The following is an 18830-nucleotide window of genomic DNA, read 5'->3' as shown; positions in this document are numbered from 1 at the left end:
GATTCAATGGCAATCGTTGTTGGTCTTCGTTGTTTTATGGGCTGTATATATGCTCAATTGCAATAAGCTTCTGTAGGGAAAAATCTAGGTGACCTTTAATAAAGAAATAGCATAGAGAGGCTTCTCGGTTCGAGAGTATTAGAACATGTTTTTCTCCCCTAACAATCTCAACTAGTACTAGAGAAGATAATACTTATTTCCAGAACTCAACTAACTTAGTTATTATTAGATTGATAGCTGCATAAGCATATAAAAAATTTAAAATATGTCTCAATCAGCAAACAGCATGACATCCGGCCCCCCTACATTTCCTCTCTTCCATAACCCTACCTCTCTCCACAATATGGATTAATGCAGAACTTTGCAGGATGCTTTATCAGCCCTATGCTAGTTTCTCTTCAGATTGCTCAGTGACTCTGCCATACCAGCTACTAAATATTTTGTATACCATTCCTTGTTAGGTTACCAAGAAGCAGCAGCATCAACAATCTGTGTGTTTTCTTGTTACCGAAAAATCTGTCTGTTAAATTTACCATACATATTCATGGAGTTTTAAATGGGTATTTTATCTAAGCAGTAAGTACAATTTAGACTGTGTTTAATGAAATGTATTATTATTATTTGGTCTGTTTGAATGCCTTTTGATTCCTCCTTCAAAAATATACTTAAATTGATTGTTGCACTTTTATGACTATGGCCCTGTTTCAAAGCCCCATTATCTCAAGCCCCATTATCTCGTGTCCTTGAGTATGGTAATGGCATCTGAATGGGTCTTCTGGGCTCCAACCTTGTACTCCTACCTTCTGCTTCTCAGCACAGTTTCCAGACTCTGCTTCAACAGAGGGTAAATCATGTCACTCCTCTGCTCAAAGTACCCCAATAGTGCCATACCTTTCTCATTCAGAGTAAAAGCAGCCATCCATGCCGTGATTGGTCTATGAGGTCCTAACTGGCCCTTTAGCTCCTTGAAATAATTGTCTCGCATTCTACCTTTTGTAAAGTTCTAGTGCTAGTAACAGGCACATAGACCTTGCTCTCCTTGAATACACCTGGCATGTTCCCTTCTCAGAGATTTTGCACTGGCTGTACCCCTGAGAGCAAATATTAAGCTATTTTAAAAAGTGGCTGTGCAAGGACACTGACTACTCAAAATAGAGGTCAGCCATGGTAAGCAGGACGATCTTCCTGTGTGTGCCTGCTGTCAACCAGTGCTGCAGTCCCTGGATGAAGCCCTTCCCTCAGGCACATGCAGGGCTAATCCCTGACGTCCTTCAAATCTTTGCTGAAATGTTGCATTCATTTTGAGACCTGCCCTGCACACGCTGATCAAGATTCGCTCAGGAGTTACTCATACTTCTTTTAATTTGAACTATTTTCTTCCCACAGAATCTATCACTTTCTAACATATTTCCAAAAGAAGTTCCGAGAAGGAAGAGATTTTTATCTGTTTTATTCAGTTCTTGGCACATAGGAGACACTCAGTAAGTATTGGTCCAGCCAGTATTTATTGAGGGTCTCTTGTGCATCTAGTCCTGCGCCATTCTCACAAGTGTTGCTGTGTTTGAGCCCATTGCTGCGCTGTGTCACTCCATCTCACTTAAGACCTTTTTGCACTGACCTTTGACTTTACCAAGTATGATGCCCTTTTCCAGGGACCGTTCTCTCCTGATAAGATGTCCAAAGTATGTGAAACGGAGTCTTGCCATCCTCACTTCTAAGAAGCATTCTGACTGTACCTCCTTCAAGACACACCTACTTGTTCTTCTGGCAATCCATGCTACTTTCATATGCTTCCCCAACACCATAATTCACAGGCATCAATTTTTCTCTGGAGTTCCGTATTCATTGTCCTACTTTCACATGCATCTCAAGCAATAAAAAGACCAGGGATTTTCACAGATTGCACGATTGCCCTTGAAGTATCATCTTTGCTTCTTAACATTTAAAAAGGGTATTGTGCATTAGATTTGTCCAATGTGATATCATTTTCTTTCTTGATTGCTGCTTCCATGAACATTGGTTTTTGGGTTTGTGCAAAAGGAAATCTTTGGCAGCTTTAATCTTTTCTGTGCTTATTATGATGTTTTTTTAATAGTCCAGTTGTTAGGGGTTTTGTTTTCGTTTTTTTGAGCCTAACCCATACTGATGGCTACACTCTTTGATCTGAACCAGAAAATGCTTAGCGTTCAGTGAGTAGGGATGTGTCCATTAAGTAGCGCAGGCTGTTCGGCCTTCCTCCAAGCCTGATGCCATGCTCTTCTTTTAGTCTAGCTTCATAGATTCTTTACTCAGCCTAGGAATTAAATAAGTATGGAGAAAGGATACAACCAGAACCTACACCTTTCTTGATGTTAAACCTTGCAGTATTCCCTTTTCCAGTTGAACAACTGCTTCTTGATTCATGTAGAGCTTCCACATAAGCACAACCTAATTTCTGGAATTGTCATTCATTTCAAGGATATCCATAGTTTGTTATGATCCATGTAGAGGAATGCCTTCACATTACCAGTGAAACACATTTAGACGTCTTTCTGGTATCATTGGCTTTCAGCCAAGATTCATCTGACGTCAGCCATGATATCTCTGGTGCCACGTCTTCTTCTGAACCTAGCATGCATTTCTGGCGGCTTTCATCAGTGGACTGCTGCAACCGTTGTTGAATTATCTTCAGCAAAATTCTACTTGCATCTGATACTAATAACATCACTCAAACAGACTCAAACCAAACCAAATACATTGCAATTGAATCAATTCCTACACAGAGCAAGCAACCCTCCAAGACTGAATCTTTGCAGGAGTAGACACTTTATTCTTTCTCCCACAGAGTCACTGAAGGTTTTGAATTGCTGACCTTGTGGTTAGCTGCCTTATATATAACCCACTACACTACTAAAAAAAACACGAAACAAAACAAAAAACCGAAACTCACTCCCATTGTGTTATTCTGATTCCTATGGACCCTTATAGGTCAGCGTAGAACTGTCCCTATGGGTTTTCGATACTTTAACTTTTTATGGAAATAGAAAGCCTAATTTTTCTCCCAAGGATTGGATGGTGGCTTCCAACTGTTGATCTTGAGGTTATCAGTACACTCTATAGCTCACTAACACAAGCCAGAACATATTTTCCAAGAGAATACCCTATTATTTAGTTATTGACTACCTTGTTAACCAACATTTTGGATTTATGACAATACAGGAGAGCTTCAAAAAGTTTGTGGCAAATAATAAATTTTGGTATAGATACACACAATTGAAGTCTATGCAATATTAAAGAATAACAATGAATATGTGAAATACCACATGGCATAGACGAACCTGAAATTACTCAAACACAAAAGGACAACTATTGCATGAGACAACTGTTATTTTTTAAAATTTGGAATTAATACATATATCATGCCATTCCATAGTTCAATTACATCAAGCAGTATTGTAAAATTGCTACCATAATCAGGTTCCAAACATTCTTTTCCTTTCTGGGCTCACTCCTCGACATGGATTCCCACCCACCCACCACCCCCAGTACCACTGTATCCTCCGCCCCCCACCCCCGGCAAACCCTTATTCTACTTGCTGTCCAAATACCTTCATCAATCCTGCAGTTCATACACTGAAAAATATATAACAAACATTCAAGAGGGTGACCCCCCAATGACATAACACATCTGAGATTTAAAAATCAAGACAAAGCTTGCACACTATAAGCAAGAGGCTTTTAAGGTTAATAGGGGTGGGAGGGAAAGGGACACCACAGGCTGGAGGGCAGACAGGTGATATTCGGGTGAAGGGGAAACCAATATCCAACAAGAGGGAGATGCGGACAAAATAATGGAGACAGGGTAAGACAATGGGTAATTTGATGAATTGTTGAAAGTAAACTTGATGATCTACTTACTCTGTAAACCTCCTAATTCACAATAAAAATAGTTGTCAAAAGTTCATGGAAAGATGGAAAGAGAAGATACTAGAACTTTTCTACAAACTTTGTTAAGCCCCCTTGTAGTAAAAACAAACCAACACCTACTATCCAATTATTTTGAATATTAATGACTGAGTTAAAGTTTATTGTGCCCACCTGGCCAATAAAAACATATGGGGTTAATTGAAGGGCAGAGAGATAAATTGCTCAGTGAACCTCGCCTTTCGAGTTCTTGGGTCTCTTGCTTTGTGATGGTCGGAACAGGGTGCAGCTGCCTTAGCCAGTTCCCTGCAACAGCTGGCAAGGCTCACTTCCTGCAAGACATCCCAAAGGAGAAGCCACATGGACCTACCCCTATACAGCCCTGGGTGCTGGAGCAGCCGTGTGGATACCCCTGCCAGCACTGAGATGCTTACACATTCACTGATTTGCTTTTCCTTCTGCAGTCGGAGTCATAATATGTGTTTTGTGGGATGAAGAGGGACTTTGTGGATTGGTGTTGGACATATGGGTTAATGTGCTAATGTTGGACTTGTGGGCTTGAGCAGCACTGGGTTGGGATGTTTTCTTGATGTGCACTTAACCTTTATGTAAAACTGTCTTATACATGAGTTTCTGTGGATTTGTTTCTCCAATGGACCCAGACTAACACAATGACATATGTCTGTCACTAATGAATGCCGAGGCACAAGAGTCATGATTCTTACTAGTTTGGCAGTTATGTCCTGATGTAATTTGCAAGTCATGTAATGATATAGCTATCCTCCATTTTGTGATCATACGTGGTCATCCTCTGTTTCCCTACAATGCTAATTTTTGCATAAGGGCTGGTCTTTGGAATCGAATGAATGAAGAGTGGGTATGTTTAATAAAAGGTAATATTTTCACAAGATACTTATTCCATCTTCTTCCTTAAAAACAAAACTCAAATCCATAGCTATCAAATAGATTCCAACTCAGAGTGGTACCGGTAGGATAGAACAGAACTGCTCCTTATGGTTTCTAACTCTCTAAATCTTTATGAAAGCAAATGGTCCCATCTTTCTCCTTTGGAATGGCTGGTGGATTTGAACTGCAAATCTTTTGGTTAGCAGTCCAATGATTAAATCAATGAACCACCAGGATTCCTCTCCCATAAAAGTGTCGCTTAAAAAGAAAATCAATATAAAATGTAATTTATTATGTGTTTGTAGTGTATGCCACCTGTCTTCACCATGTACTTCATATTTTAATAACTATATGGAAAATAAAACTATGACGATATCAAGGTTCTTCTTTTCCCTATTTAAATTACCATATATACCAGAGTATAAGCCGACCCGAATAATCAACCGAGGCACCTAATTTTACCACAAAAACTGCATTTTAAAAGTGCTGAAAAACTAGGTTTATACTCGAGTATATGAGGTAGTTTGGAAAAATGTAATGCAGTTAACTTTTGAATATCTGTGGAAGTAAAATAGTCACTAAAAATAAAAACTTCTAACCTAAAAGTTCTTTTTTACCCCCTTGTTTATTTATCTATTGTGTGCCTTTTTAAAATCATTTCATTGGGGGCTCATACAACTCTTATCACAATCTATGCATGCATAAAAGTTCTTTATATTTACTTAAGTCATGTGGCCATTTAATCTTTGACAATACAAATATCTTCTTTGAGCCTGCCCCTGTCCATTCCTTTTGGCTTTGAGCTTCCTGCAAGGAGCTAAAGAAGCAGGAGGTTCAGTAATAAAAAACACCCTCTCCTACATTAAATACCATAAGCAGCGTATTCTGAGACATGACCGTTCAATCCCAATCATGCCCTGTGGAGTTATTGAGTCCCAGATACTGGGAAACTTTTCATGTTAGTGCACTTACTCTATTGATGCCTGAAGTCACGCTCTGTGTGCTTGGGGCTGGTGACCTTTGAGTGGCTGGAGTCCTACGATTGGTCCAGCGACCCTTTGAGAGCCCAGAACCAACTTCTTGGTCAGTGATATCTGATGAACCGGTGCTTCCCCTGAAGGAGAAAGCATATTTTGACTTTGATATGCAAACAGAGAAGGCAAGTGAAAACTTACAAGGAAAATGATGGCAACATATACACTTCACAAAGTATACAAGAGTCACACTGAGACCAGTCAGAAGTTATCGTGTTTCCTTCCTCTTCAGAGGCTTTCAGGAGATCACTCAAGCTCTTTTGCCTGATACCCGTGTCTTTGTAATTGAGCTTCAATCTACCTTTACAACTTTATTTCCCATTGCTATGCAGTATTCTCTCAGCTGATCTAAGTTTCTTACTATTTTTAAAAATCATTTTATTAGGGGCTCATACAACTCCCATCACAATCCATACATACATCAATTGTGTAAAGCACATCTGTACATTCATTGCCCTCATCATTCTCAAACATTTGCTCTCCACTTATACCCTCCCGTCAGCTCCTCAGTTTTTCCCCTCCTTTCCTGCTTCCCCCTCCCTCATGAACCCTTGATAAATTATTATTTTGTCATATCTTGCCCTGTCTGACGTCTCCCTTCACTCACTTTTCCGTTGTCTGTCCTCCAGAGAGGAGGTTTTATGTAGATCCCTGTAATCCCACTGAGCTTCTTGACCATTTTCTCTAACCTTTTTGCTAGTCTTTATTCAAGTCTGCCCTATCCTTTCAGGCCCAGACAAATATCAGCTTTCTTAATCAGTCCTTTCCCATCAAGTGCAGGCCTTGTCCATCTCTAGTCAGTTCTTACTGATCTATGGTCTTTGCCAGACTCTTTGGCACTTGACTACATGGTATCATTTATGATGCCCCAAGCAATCCATTTGTGTTGGCCTTGGAGCTCCCAGCTTCTAGGGAATAGAGGCCATGTCGCATTTACCATAACATCTCCACCACCTTTGTGATGGTTTGGTGCAAAGGAGCGTCTCAGTGCACACTTAATTGATTATTATAAATTATATTTTATTTCTCTGTGTTCTTTTAGTGTCTAATCCATGATACACATTTAATTAATGGATTGCTTAGGGAGTCAAAAATGATATAAATCATGTAAACATGTGTCACAAGACTTTGAAACATTTTTATGTTTGCTGAAAGTGATTCAATTCCATTCAATGATGATTGACATAAAAGCAGTTCTTGCCTTAGAAACTGCTATATTTTTCTTATTAAATGGAGCGTCAAAAGTGAATATTTGTTTTGTGAAATTACACTAAGAGATGTATTCATTTTTATTTAGTCCTTGCCCTCAATAGTTTCAAATTAGGCCAAGTAGGAAAGTATAAACCCCTATGAATTTCTTTCTATTAGTATTTTAATGTTATAAGAATTAGTGCATTTATAATATATCATCTCACTAATAAGCACACAGTGGTACTTAGATTAGGACATATTCTAGGGCCAATGAAGACAGAGGCTAAAAGGAGTAAGTGAAGGAATGATGTTAAAAGAATATCTAAGTGTGCACATGATATTACCAAAGGACACATCTGACAGAAGAATGCTGAGACAATCACTTCAGGAACTGTCAACTACATCAGATAAGTTTTTAAAGGCTATGATCCAGAGAAGTCACCAAAACTGTATCTGACCTGATTGACACTACCAGTCGCCACCATCACTCAGCACTCATTAATAGCAGCTACCATTTACTGAGGACCAATTTCCCTACCCATCAACCTTGTAGGATATCTATGAATCCGAGTGCACATATGATTTAGATTCATATGTCATTGATGGCAATACATTTGGAGTTTTGAAGTTTTAACAGCCTCATAAAAATGTATGACAACCTTTATCTTGAAGATGAAAAAAACTGAGCCTTGGAAAGGTTAATTAACTGCTTCACACATACAGTTTCATACACCATGTTGTCAGACAGTATGTGACAGTCAGTATAGAAAGTAATTTCTGTAGCCCACCTAGGCTTGTGTCCATTTCAGTTTCTCAGACTACTTCCTCATCATTTCATGCATGAAGATAATTGACAGGGTAGAACTGGAAGTTCTTTTTATGTGTTTTTTTAATTTGCTTCTGAAACCATGAGAAACATCTGGCCAGCATCCTCTTGTACGCCACTGAATGAGCTTGCTATTTCTAGAGAAAGCATGCTGAATAAATTACATTACTATGTATTCCATTCAGGAGCCTGTGTCTGTGTCTTTGGATGTTTGACAATAAGACAATAGAGTTTTATCATTAAATAGATGTGATACAATTTGATAAAATTTTGGTGATTTTTCTGAGTTCTCTCACTACAGTTCCTACATTTCTAAAATTTGCTAATTAACCATCTTCAGACCTTTCTAAGGGTTCCTGCTCAGCTTCCGCCTCCATAGGGCCTACTAGCAAGGGGCTTAAAGATCTTTCTAGTAGAGCTGTGCTGTGACCATAGGGTCTCTATTTTCCAAACAATATTACCACAAACATTTCTCTTGCTACTAGTTGAGGTTTAACCTCCTCAAAAAAGAAAGGCTATGAATGAATCTTGAGCCAAGAGGTTTTGCTATCCAAAGAGGCTGCCTGTGGTTGCGCTGAAGATCCTCCCAGGCTCAGGCAGTGTTGAGGAATGTCCCACTCCGGATGAGCCCTACTGACACCAAAAGTGCTCCTTATATAGAAGCCTTTGCCGAACTTGATTCATTCTGGTGATGACATTCAAAAGGTTACTCTGTATTAAAATCAAGCATTCCTGTGTTGCAAGTCATCTGCTGAAATTATTGCTGCCGGCAGAATTATCACACAAAAACAATGACATATGCATTCATATTTTTTTCCTGGCATTTACTGAATGCTTCTGAGGAAAGTTTTCCTTTCAGTTGGATTAAACGAAAGGAAACCTTAGTCCAATGAGGCAGATTATCATAAACATTTGGGTGCCAGCTCTTTTAAATATTTTATGCCTTAAAGGCCATGAATCTTTGCCAAGTGGAGACAACAGGAAGCAATATAGGAAGAGGATAAAAGCTTCTTGAAGTCTAAATTGATATAGCAGAAGGTTAAAGGTCAATTAAGAACTAATTTTGATTCATATGTCATGCTGCTGCTATTGAAATGAGTATTATAAATCAGTTCAAAAACATTGAAAGAAACATTTGACAAATGGGATACTAGCACGGAGGTAAGTCATGTATCTCATTACAATGGGGTCTAAAGTATAGAATTATGACCCTGTGTTGTAATATTTATCTTCTTTGGACCTTACCATTGGTTTTTGGAAAACTAACCTTAGGGGATTTCATAAGTAAGGTTAAGGTGAGTTGACAACCCTTGAGTATTTTGGGGGCACCAGACTGGCAAAGTAGCCTAACAAAATAACTAATAAAAAATGCATGGATTGGCTGATAAAAACCCTGGAACACGGAGGTTCAAGGAAATTCTTCTGCATCCAGAGCTGTCTGGCTGACAGCTGCCTGGTTGATGAAGGAAAGCACATGCTATCCTTGCGAAAATGGAAGGTCCACTTGGAAACCCTTTTAAACCTTGCCTGTGTACCTATTCCTCACAGTGATCTCAAGTTGTATCATTTGGCTCCAGTTGTATCATTTTATCCTAATGAAACCTATCCCTGTAAATATAACCTGTGAGCTTGTGAGATTTCCCACTGAATTATCAACACCAATAGAGAAAGGGTGCAGTGTGGAGGGAAAATGACGTGTCAGGATGATGGAGAAATTGGGGAGTGGGGGATGTACTTCATCCCTACCTTCCAAAGACCTACTTTTTGTTGCTCCTTCTTCAAGAAGTTATCAATTTACATAAGTGTCAGGTGAATGTGGAGATATTTTTGGGATACTCGAAACCTAAACTACCTAAGGTATCAAAGAATTTCTCATACCTTATCACTTTTGTTTGTTGCCATAAAGTTGGTTCCAATTCATAGCACAACAGAGCAAAACACTGCCTGGTGCTGTTTGTGCCATGTTCACAAAAAAGTACCTTACCATAGGTTGTGAAATCTACTTTTAAGAACTTCCATTTTTTTATCTCTTGTTATCTCATGCTGGACAATCACACCAAAAAAATAAAAATTAAAAAAAAATTGATAATAGCTTCTTGGTTATAACCATTTCTGAATCAGGGACAAAGATTACAATTTAGTGAGTTGCCTTCCCGCTTTATATGTCTCTGATTTATATGTCCCTGAGTGGACTGACAATGCTGAGCCTATGATTGTGTGATTGAATGGTATTCCCATGAGGCAGTGCAAATGAAGGCAGCTTTTATGCCTTTGATGCTGATTTGAAAATTAGAATACTAAAACTCACTGGGATGAAGACTCCCAGATAACATACGATATTCTTTCTGAAGTTTATGTGTTTTATTAACTCCTTTTTGTTACTTTGGATCTAGAATGAATATGTAAGGTAGATGAGCAAGAGATATTGTAGATAGAAAGCGAGGCAAGCCTGCTGAACTAGAAAAAAATACTAAAGATGATAAGGGGAAGAAAAGATACATCATGCAGTTCAAGTTCTCAATCTTTGGTGAGCCCTAAGTGCTATATTTTTGCCAACAGTCTTCGAGGAGATGAGTGGCTATCAACTGGGGTTGCCTATCAGAACCACCTCTGGAGCGAAAATCCCCATGTCTAGGCCACATAATTGAACAATCACATCAGAATCTCTGGAGGTGAGACCTAGGCATCTGAAATTTTTTAAGTTTCTGAGGTTTTCCCCATATGCAACCAAACTTGAAAATCAGGGAGCTAAACTCGGAGAAGTTGAATTGCATTGATCGAAGACATCTTCCACATCTGCACTGTCTATGCCCCTTTGTTCCACTGTTTCCTTAAAGCAGCACAGTGCTCACAATAAGAGCTGAGCTGGCCCTCGAGGCTCAGACTTGGTTAAATGAAAAGATACTTTCTGTAATAATGAGTAAATGTATTATAGCTGGGTTCAACAAAGGCCCAAAGTGCAGATTAAGTCCACCTTTTGTTTCGTTTTGTTTTTGGTATGGTTAATGAGTTAAGAGTGGTCTTTAAGTTTTTGAAATGGTGGGGGGAAAGAAAATAGTAATAATATTTTGTAACACATGAAAATGACATGAAATCCAAATTTAAGTGCCAATATATGTTAAGTAGTTGAGACAGAGAACATAGGGCCCATAAATTTGAAAGTATTCATTATCTGTACTTTAAGGAGAATTGGTGGCAAAGTGGGTTGTGTTGGGCTGCTAACCTCAAGTTCAGCAGTTTAACCTAGCGGCTACTCTGCAAGAGAAAGATGAACCTTTCTGCTCCCCTAAAGATTTACAGCCTCAAAATCCCCCGAGAGCAGTTCTGCTTTGTCCCATAGGGGAGCTATGACTTGAAATCTGATCTCTACCTTTACAGGAAAAGTGTGTTGATCACTGTGTTACAAATATGCGAATGTATCCATATGTGCGCACACACATATACAAATACCGATGTCTCAACTTAAAAGCCAAACTGTTTGGAAAAGCCATCATATTCCAAAGGAATGAACTTCCAGTATTTGGTAGGAATGGGCTATATTTAGGTTCAGGTATTTTCAATTACTGACTTAAGAAAGTAGAACCATAAGGAGGGCAGACTCCCCAGGCAACTGCTCTAACTACTCATTCCTATGAAGCCGCTGGTTTTCTGTGACTTCATTACATAGACGTTACATTTCCTTTTCAGAGCGAATACAACAATACTGTTTATCCTCATTATTCGTGGGTTCTGACTTTGTGAATTCGTCCACTTGGTAAAATTTATTCTTGACCCCAAATTTAGTACTCATGGCACATTTATGGTCATTTACCGGTATGTTCAGTGTAGCAAAAAAAATTGAATTCCCCAGTTTATATATTACCCATGCTCTTGTTTCAGGTCTGATATTGTAATGTGCTCTTTTTGAGTCTATTTAGTGTCATGTTACCACATTTTCTTGCTTTTTTCTTGGCAATCTCGCTGCTTAAAGTGGTCCCCAACCATAGCGTTGAGGTGCTATGTAGTATTCATAAATAACAGAAGGCTTCTTTGTGCCTTATGGACAAAATGTGTGTTTAGATTACCTTTGTTTACATATGTGTTAGACTGCTGTCACCTTTGAATTCAAGGTTAATGAATCAATATATATTAAATTTTCTTTCAAAATGATTACACATAAAACAGGGTTTTGTATTGAATAATTGATAATACCATTGTGACCAGAGGGTTACAAAAACCACTTATGTTTTACCTATAAGCCATGATTCCATATTTTTGAATTCAGTGGCAGCTTCTTTGAATATAACTCACTGCTCTCTAGGCGATTCTAACACACAGTGACCCTATAGGACATTGTAGAATTACCCCTGTGGGTTTCCAAGACCATAAATCTTTATGGGAGCAGAAAGCTTTATCTTTTCCCCATGAAGTGCCTAGTGTGTCTAAAATCCTGGCCTTGAGGTTAGCAGGCATTTTGTAACCTACTACATCACAAATAATGATAATTGACCCTAGGTGGTAGGTACTCAATGGAATTTTGTTGAATAAATCTTATCTGTATCAAATTTTAAAAGAAACTTTATAACTGGATTTAATAAAACAAAAGCTGGCTTTTTAAGTGGTTTTAAAGTTTCCTTAAAGGATTTTTTTCCATAAAAAGACTCTAAAATTCAGAAGACAGTCAGCATAGGGGAGGGAAGAGATGTTAAAAATAGGCAGTATTATCAGTGTGATAATCTTTGGTCTTTCAGTAATACAAAAAATACTGATCTAATGCATTCTTTGTAAACAATGACCGCAGGCAAATTGGAGAAGAGCAGCAGCCTTGAAAAACCTTGGGTCAACTGGAAATCAAGGGCAAGAAGAAGGTCAACTGTCGTGCCCTATTACCCACTCACTGTTGCTGAGTGAATTCTGACTCAGAGCAGCCCTGCGCCGCACAGCAGAATTTCTCCTTAGGGTTTTGGAGGATGTAAATCTTTATAGGTGCAGATTGCCTTATGTTTATCCCATAGACTAGCTCATGGTTTGTAGCACTGCCCATCCCACTATCCCACCAGGGCTCCGTGTTCCCCTACAGACATGAAACAAAACAAGTGTTTAGCAAAACTTAGCTTTCAGTAACTAAATGGAACAGGTGAAAATGTTTTGATTTGGTGCAGTATTATTCTACCTGGAGGTTACACTGCTTATCAGAATAAAAACTTACCAAGGTATCTAAAACAACATATAACGTAGCCCCGTGGTTCTCAACCAGTGGGTTGTGACCCCTTTGGGGGTTGAATGACCCTTTCCCAGGGGTCGCCCAATTCATAACAGTAGCGAAATTACATTTATGGAGTAGCAAAGAAAATAATTTGATGGTCGGGGTCACCACACATGAGGAACAGTATTAAAAGGCTGCGGCATTAGGAAGGTTGAGAACCACTGACCTAGCCCAATCTACTTTCCATATAATATCTTGTACATCACACTTCTGCTTTTTTCCCACATACACCAGGGTGCTTTATGCCTCTTTTCCTTTACACTGTTTATTGCCCCTGTCTAGAAAGTTCCCCCTCAGTCTAGAATGCTCTTGACCTTTAATTACCTTGTCAAGTATGCCTCATCCCTTAAAAGCTGCTTAATGCTCATCTCCATGTAGCTTCTTGAATTCTGTGGAAGGTTAATTATCTTTGGTAATTGTGCTAGATAGATTTTATTTTAACTTGCTGTTTACTTTTTAAGGAAAACCTGTCAATCAGGTGACAGACTGAGGATGACTCCTGGGAGGTGTGGCCTTTTTAAAAATGATAGACACTGGGGATCCCTCCTCTCCTTCTCTTTCCGTTCACCCTCATCCTCGCTGGGACTTTGTATCTGCCTCCAGAGGCAGCCCCATTTCAGACACACCCCTGAGAGCTTTTGGCATCCTGCCATGTTTCAACCAACATTGGACCCTCATGGCTTTGAACTCACTGTCTCATGCTCTCCCTGCAATATGCTTCACCTCTCAGAGTCATCGGCCTGCAGTTACTTGAATCTGAAGAAGACCCCACGTAGCATTAGACTTATGGACTTGTGTAGGACTTGGCTGGGCTGCCTTCTTGATATGAAATTACTTCTTGATAGAATGCTCTTTCTTACACATAACATGATTGCCACAGGTTTTGTTTCTTTAGACAACCTAGCCTAACACAATTTGGCACCAAGGGAGTCAGGTGATAGAGAAACAAAGAATTAATATGGAGACTGGAGGCTTGTCTGGCTTTTGCCTGGTGGCATTCAGGGGAAGTTGCATTTTCCTTCTGCTTTGCAGAGCCAGCAGAGGTCAGATATGGTCTCTCGGTTATCTGGAAAGGGCACTGGGAAGGGAAACTTTAGATTCTTAGGAGTCCACCCTGAAACAGAGTAAAGGAACGTGATGGATGTGCGGTTGAAGTTCAAGGAGGGAAAACACCTTTTGGACTTTTCTGAGGCAAAAACTATGCTAGTTGGTCAAAATGACTGATAGAAGGCCAGGCCTGCTGGAATCTTCCCCTTTGCAAGCAGTCCAAGATCATACGCATATGAATGGGACAGTCCAGATAAGAAAGGATTGCATTTCTGTGTTTGTAAAATAACTATTTAGGATCTGGCTGTACTGAAATTATATTGACTTCTTTTACATACTGCTCTTGACATAATATGATTGAAAATGAATATTGGAAATTATTATTAGAGAGAGCTTGCAAGTCTGTCTGCCTTCAGCCTTTTAAAATTGGATATATTAAAATGGGCATTAAGAGTTGCCTGGAGGAAATGGATTTTTATTTACCACCAAGGTGTGAGGCTTGGAAAAGTTTCGCCCTACCCAGTGGGCAGTGTGAGGACATTTGCATTTGAAGCAGCCTCTAAGTAGAACTGTTGGGAGATTGAAGGAGATAAGAAAGATGGCTTTGGCTTTTTTAATCTTCAGCAAGCAAATTGATTATGAACGCGCCTAAACTGGAAAAATCTGTGCCCACCAGAGACCTACTCTCTCCACTATGACTGAACATTAAAGGGAACCTGTGCGAAACCTGAAATGCTCATTAGGTGGCTCCCTGGATTCACTTGTGGAGTGGAAGTGGAGGAAATGCAACTCTGGGAAGACAGGTTAACACTGTGGACCTGTGGTTCATGGGGACTAGTGGAGAGATGAGAGTGGGTTGGGTGATCTAAAGTTTACAAAGTTGTGCAGAACCTGAGCCTATGGCTTTGTAAAGGGACCAGTGGTATGGAGTGGGAGGAGTCCTGTGGAAACTCCCTAGCTTGCTATGGTACCCGTTGACCTAGCTTGGAATGGCTAAGAGTGAGTTGACTAGAACCTGACTGGATGAAGGCAAATGTTTGACCCTGTTATCTGGTGGTGTTAGGTAGCAAGACAGGGATGGGGCGGGGGGGATGTCTCTCTCATGCCTGCACAGGCCCCCTACAAAAGGTTCGGAAGGGAATCAAGCGAGCAATAGCCACCCCTGAAGACCTTAACTGGCCATGTTCCAATTCAGGCCCTGAGCCAGGTGAGTGTTATACCTGGGTGGCCCAAACTAGGCCCAGGTGGGTTTAATTCCGCTAATGGGATCCTTTAGTCATGCCTCCCAGTCAGGATTGAAATACCCTGGTGGTGGGACTGCGGCCCTTTCTCCCTTTATCCTGCTCCTGTAATTGCTTGGGCCTTGCCTCGCTCTCTCTGGCATCCGTTCACCATGTGTGGGCACACAGTCCCACAAGGTTCCCTGTGTTCGGTTATGGGCCCCAGCACAGCTTCCGCGTGGTTTGGCATCCTTCCCTCAGAAAGGCCTGGAAATCTCCTTCCGTAAAGATTACATCCAAGAAAATCCTATGTAACAGTTGTAGTCTGTAACATATGGGGTTGCCATGAGTTGAAATTGATACAATAGGTAATGTGAAACTAGGTCAACCATGTTGGCATAAATGTGTGTTAAATTTCTTTGTATAAGTAAAATGGAGGTGTGATCAAGCCATAGATCTATCCATATGCTGCAATTACTTATGTAAAAAATATCTAGTTAGATACCATCGAATCAGTTCACACTCATAATAAACCTATATAACAGAGTAGAACTGCCCCACAGGGTTTCCAAGACTGTAATCACCACGAGAGCAAGTCACCAGGCCTTTTATCGCATGGAACTGTCGGTGGGTTCTAACTCTAAGTAAGTCCTTCTGTTAGCAGCCCAGTGTTTAACTGTTGGGCCACTGAAGACTCCTGAAAACATAAGATATTACATAATGCATACTGGATAATAGGGATGGAAATGTGTTACAGTTAATCCATAGAAATAGAACATGCTAAGGCAGTGAATTCAGGGAAATCACTAGGAGAAACAGACAAAACAAAATGAAATAAGCTTCAGAGGTTTATATCAATTAGTCCACAAGAATTAGTAAAATCAAGAAGCCAGTTACAGTTCAAGTATATGTAGTTTAAAGGATTTGCCTGCCAGAATTACTCAGCTCCAAATTGTTCGTTTTATTTATATTTTAATGAGGAAAGTCACATACAGAAGGAATGAGTACATACAGTTGGGGACTGAGTAACTCATGGTCTGACAAGTTCCCCACTTGTAATTTTGAGTGAAGGAAACTTGGGAGGGGTGTTGGTCATTTTCTCTTTGTGCTAACCTCTGCAGAGGGGGTTAAGTGTTTGGCTGCTAACTGAAAAGTGATTGGTTCAAACCCACCATCTGCTCCACGAGAGCCAATCTACTTCCCTGTAGAATTTACAACCTTGGAAAATCTATAGAGTAGTTCTTCTCTGTCTTACAGGGTTTATACGAGTCAGAATTGTGATTTTCTTCCTGCAGAATCCTGCTTCCTGGAAAAGAAATTCTTCCGGCAGCCTTTTTCTGATCACAGGAGTATGGTGTTCTAATATACAGAATAATCTGGAAATGCTAAATTTAGTACCCTAGGAGCAGCCCTAAAACAATTATAGCCATGCTTGGTGTGTAAATAATTCCACATTCCACATGTCTTGCTTGGGTAGCTCTGAGAGATGCTTTACATTACTTTCTAGCGTTACTCAGTGATATTGAGTTCTCTGGTTATACATCGTGGCAGCAGGATTAACAATGTACCCTTTGTGCTTCTTTCCCTTCTTTGGTTTACTTCTTAGTCCTCCATCTGTATTTCTCAACATAACTGACTCTTAAATTCATGTGTTGCTATTGAGTCTTCATTTCGGGATTTCCTTTGGGGGAACACCATATCAAGATAGGTATATATGACTAGTCCCAGGAGAATGATATCATGCTTGGCAAAGTGGAGGGTCAGAAAAAAGAAGACAGTAAATGAGATGAATTGGCACAGTGGTTGCAACAATGGACTCAAACATAGGAATGAGTGTGATGATGATGCATAATCAGACGGTGGTTTATTTTGTTTTGTACAGTGTTGCTATGAGTCAGAACTGACTGCACGGCAGTTAACAGCAGCATGAGATGGCCAAAGGATGAGGCTCCAAAGGGATGATCTGGATTTATAAATACAAGTTTCCTGCTCAAGAAGTTCTAGGCAACTCCAGACATAGAGTATCTTCCATCACTGGGGTCAGCCCACTGCAATCCACGGCCACAAGGTAAATTCCTATTCGTAATAATCCAATATAGGGTTCCTGGGACTACAGGAGCCGTCAGCCTCATCTTTCCACCCTAGAGCCCCAGATGAATCTGAAGAGCCAGTTTTCCAGTTGACAGCCCAATAACTAACCCACAGCACTACCAGAGCTCCTAATATGTGGAAGTCCAAGTAAATTAAGCATTCTTGTAAATTCATGCGTCCACTGCTTCATGGAAGTAAGCTTTAGTCTTCTCAGAATGCCATGGCTTTGTGAAATGCTTTAGGCTGTTAGCATTTGACACAACTTGGGGTTTAACGTTGCCTACTGCTTGCTGCTACTTAGCAGCTGAGTTCCCCCATAGTGGGTTTAAATAGGAAGAATGAAGAATTAGTAGCATCAACCAAAGGAAGCAAAGGCACAGGGAAGTGGCAAAAGCAATTTTCTTTCGGAAGGCACTTCTGCCCATCTTTATTCTTTTGAGACAGAACTATTGCAGCTAGTATTATGGAATAAAACTGATAGACTTTCAGTGATATGCTGTTATACATGCAAACAGTTTTACATTAGGGAGTTCACCAAGTACATGAGTAACTAACTATAGAATATGTTATCTAATATACCAAATGAACCAGTGTTGACTACTTTACGGATGTGGTCCTGACTCGGAGAGAGAACAAATACCACTTCTTATATCCAAATGATGGCTAAGAAGATATTGCTAAATTGGTATCTTATACAAAATGAAAATGCCACTCAGGACAGGAGAAGCATTCTAATCTGATGCAAAATATATTATTATTTAATGATAGGATGAGGTTAATAAACTCAGTCTGTCCAAAGAATGAATATGATGAAAGAATGATGTGTTTTAATAATGAAGGTACCAGAAAGCCACATTAAATGGAGAGAGAGGTTCTGATGAAAAAGGGATTTAATTATCTAATAATAGAATGCATAGAATAAACTTAGTTTTCTTCACGATATGAGCAAAGAATAAAGTTTTTAGCACTGAAGGTATGAACAATATCACGTTTCGTAGACAGAGCGGTCAGTAATACTTGGAATGACAATGAGAACTTACTAAGCGCTGGCTTGACTGGTGTTGGCCTCTGCGCTTGATTCAGAACCAGTCAAAGCAGCTTATAATGCTGCAGGGGACAGTCAAAATCAGTCTTAGGCCTCCTATAGAGCAATTAAAAACAATTGAATAAAACTAGTGTGTGGTGGAGGCAAGTGAGAGTGGGGAGAAAGTAGTTAGTTATGAGCACCAAGTCCCAGGATAAAATGTTTGCCACATTCTCCGTTGCCATGATTAAAATGCTGCTGAGAGGCACGACATTATCTTTCATCCAATTTCACTGAACATAATTAATCTTTTCATCCCAAGTTTCACTTTTTTAAAGGTTTT

General features: G+C 39.8%; 1 protein-coding gene across 2 annotated transcripts in view; it reads right to left on the bottom strand.

The window, feature by feature from the left end:
* The window catches only part of SYTL5 (synaptotagmin like 5), a 126589-nt gene that overhangs the window by 32106 nt on the left and 75653 nt on the right, over positions 1–18830 (bottom strand). For both annotated transcript variants that reach the window (XM_075539115.1, XM_075539116.1), the window contains exon 6: positions 5782–5923. In XM_075539115.1, coding sequence (XP_075395230.1) covers positions 5782–5923 — 142 coding nt within the window. The remainder of the gene's footprint in view (positions 1–5781; positions 5924–18830) is intronic.

This window comes from Tenrec ecaudatus, chromosome X (genome assembly GCF_050624435.1).
Source record: "Tenrec ecaudatus isolate mTenEca1 chromosome X, mTenEca1.hap1, whole genome shotgun sequence".
NCBI lineage: Eukaryota > Metazoa > Chordata > Mammalia > Afrosoricida > Tenrecidae > Tenrec > Tenrec ecaudatus.
This window is presented reverse-complemented; position numbering and strand designations above follow the sequence as displayed.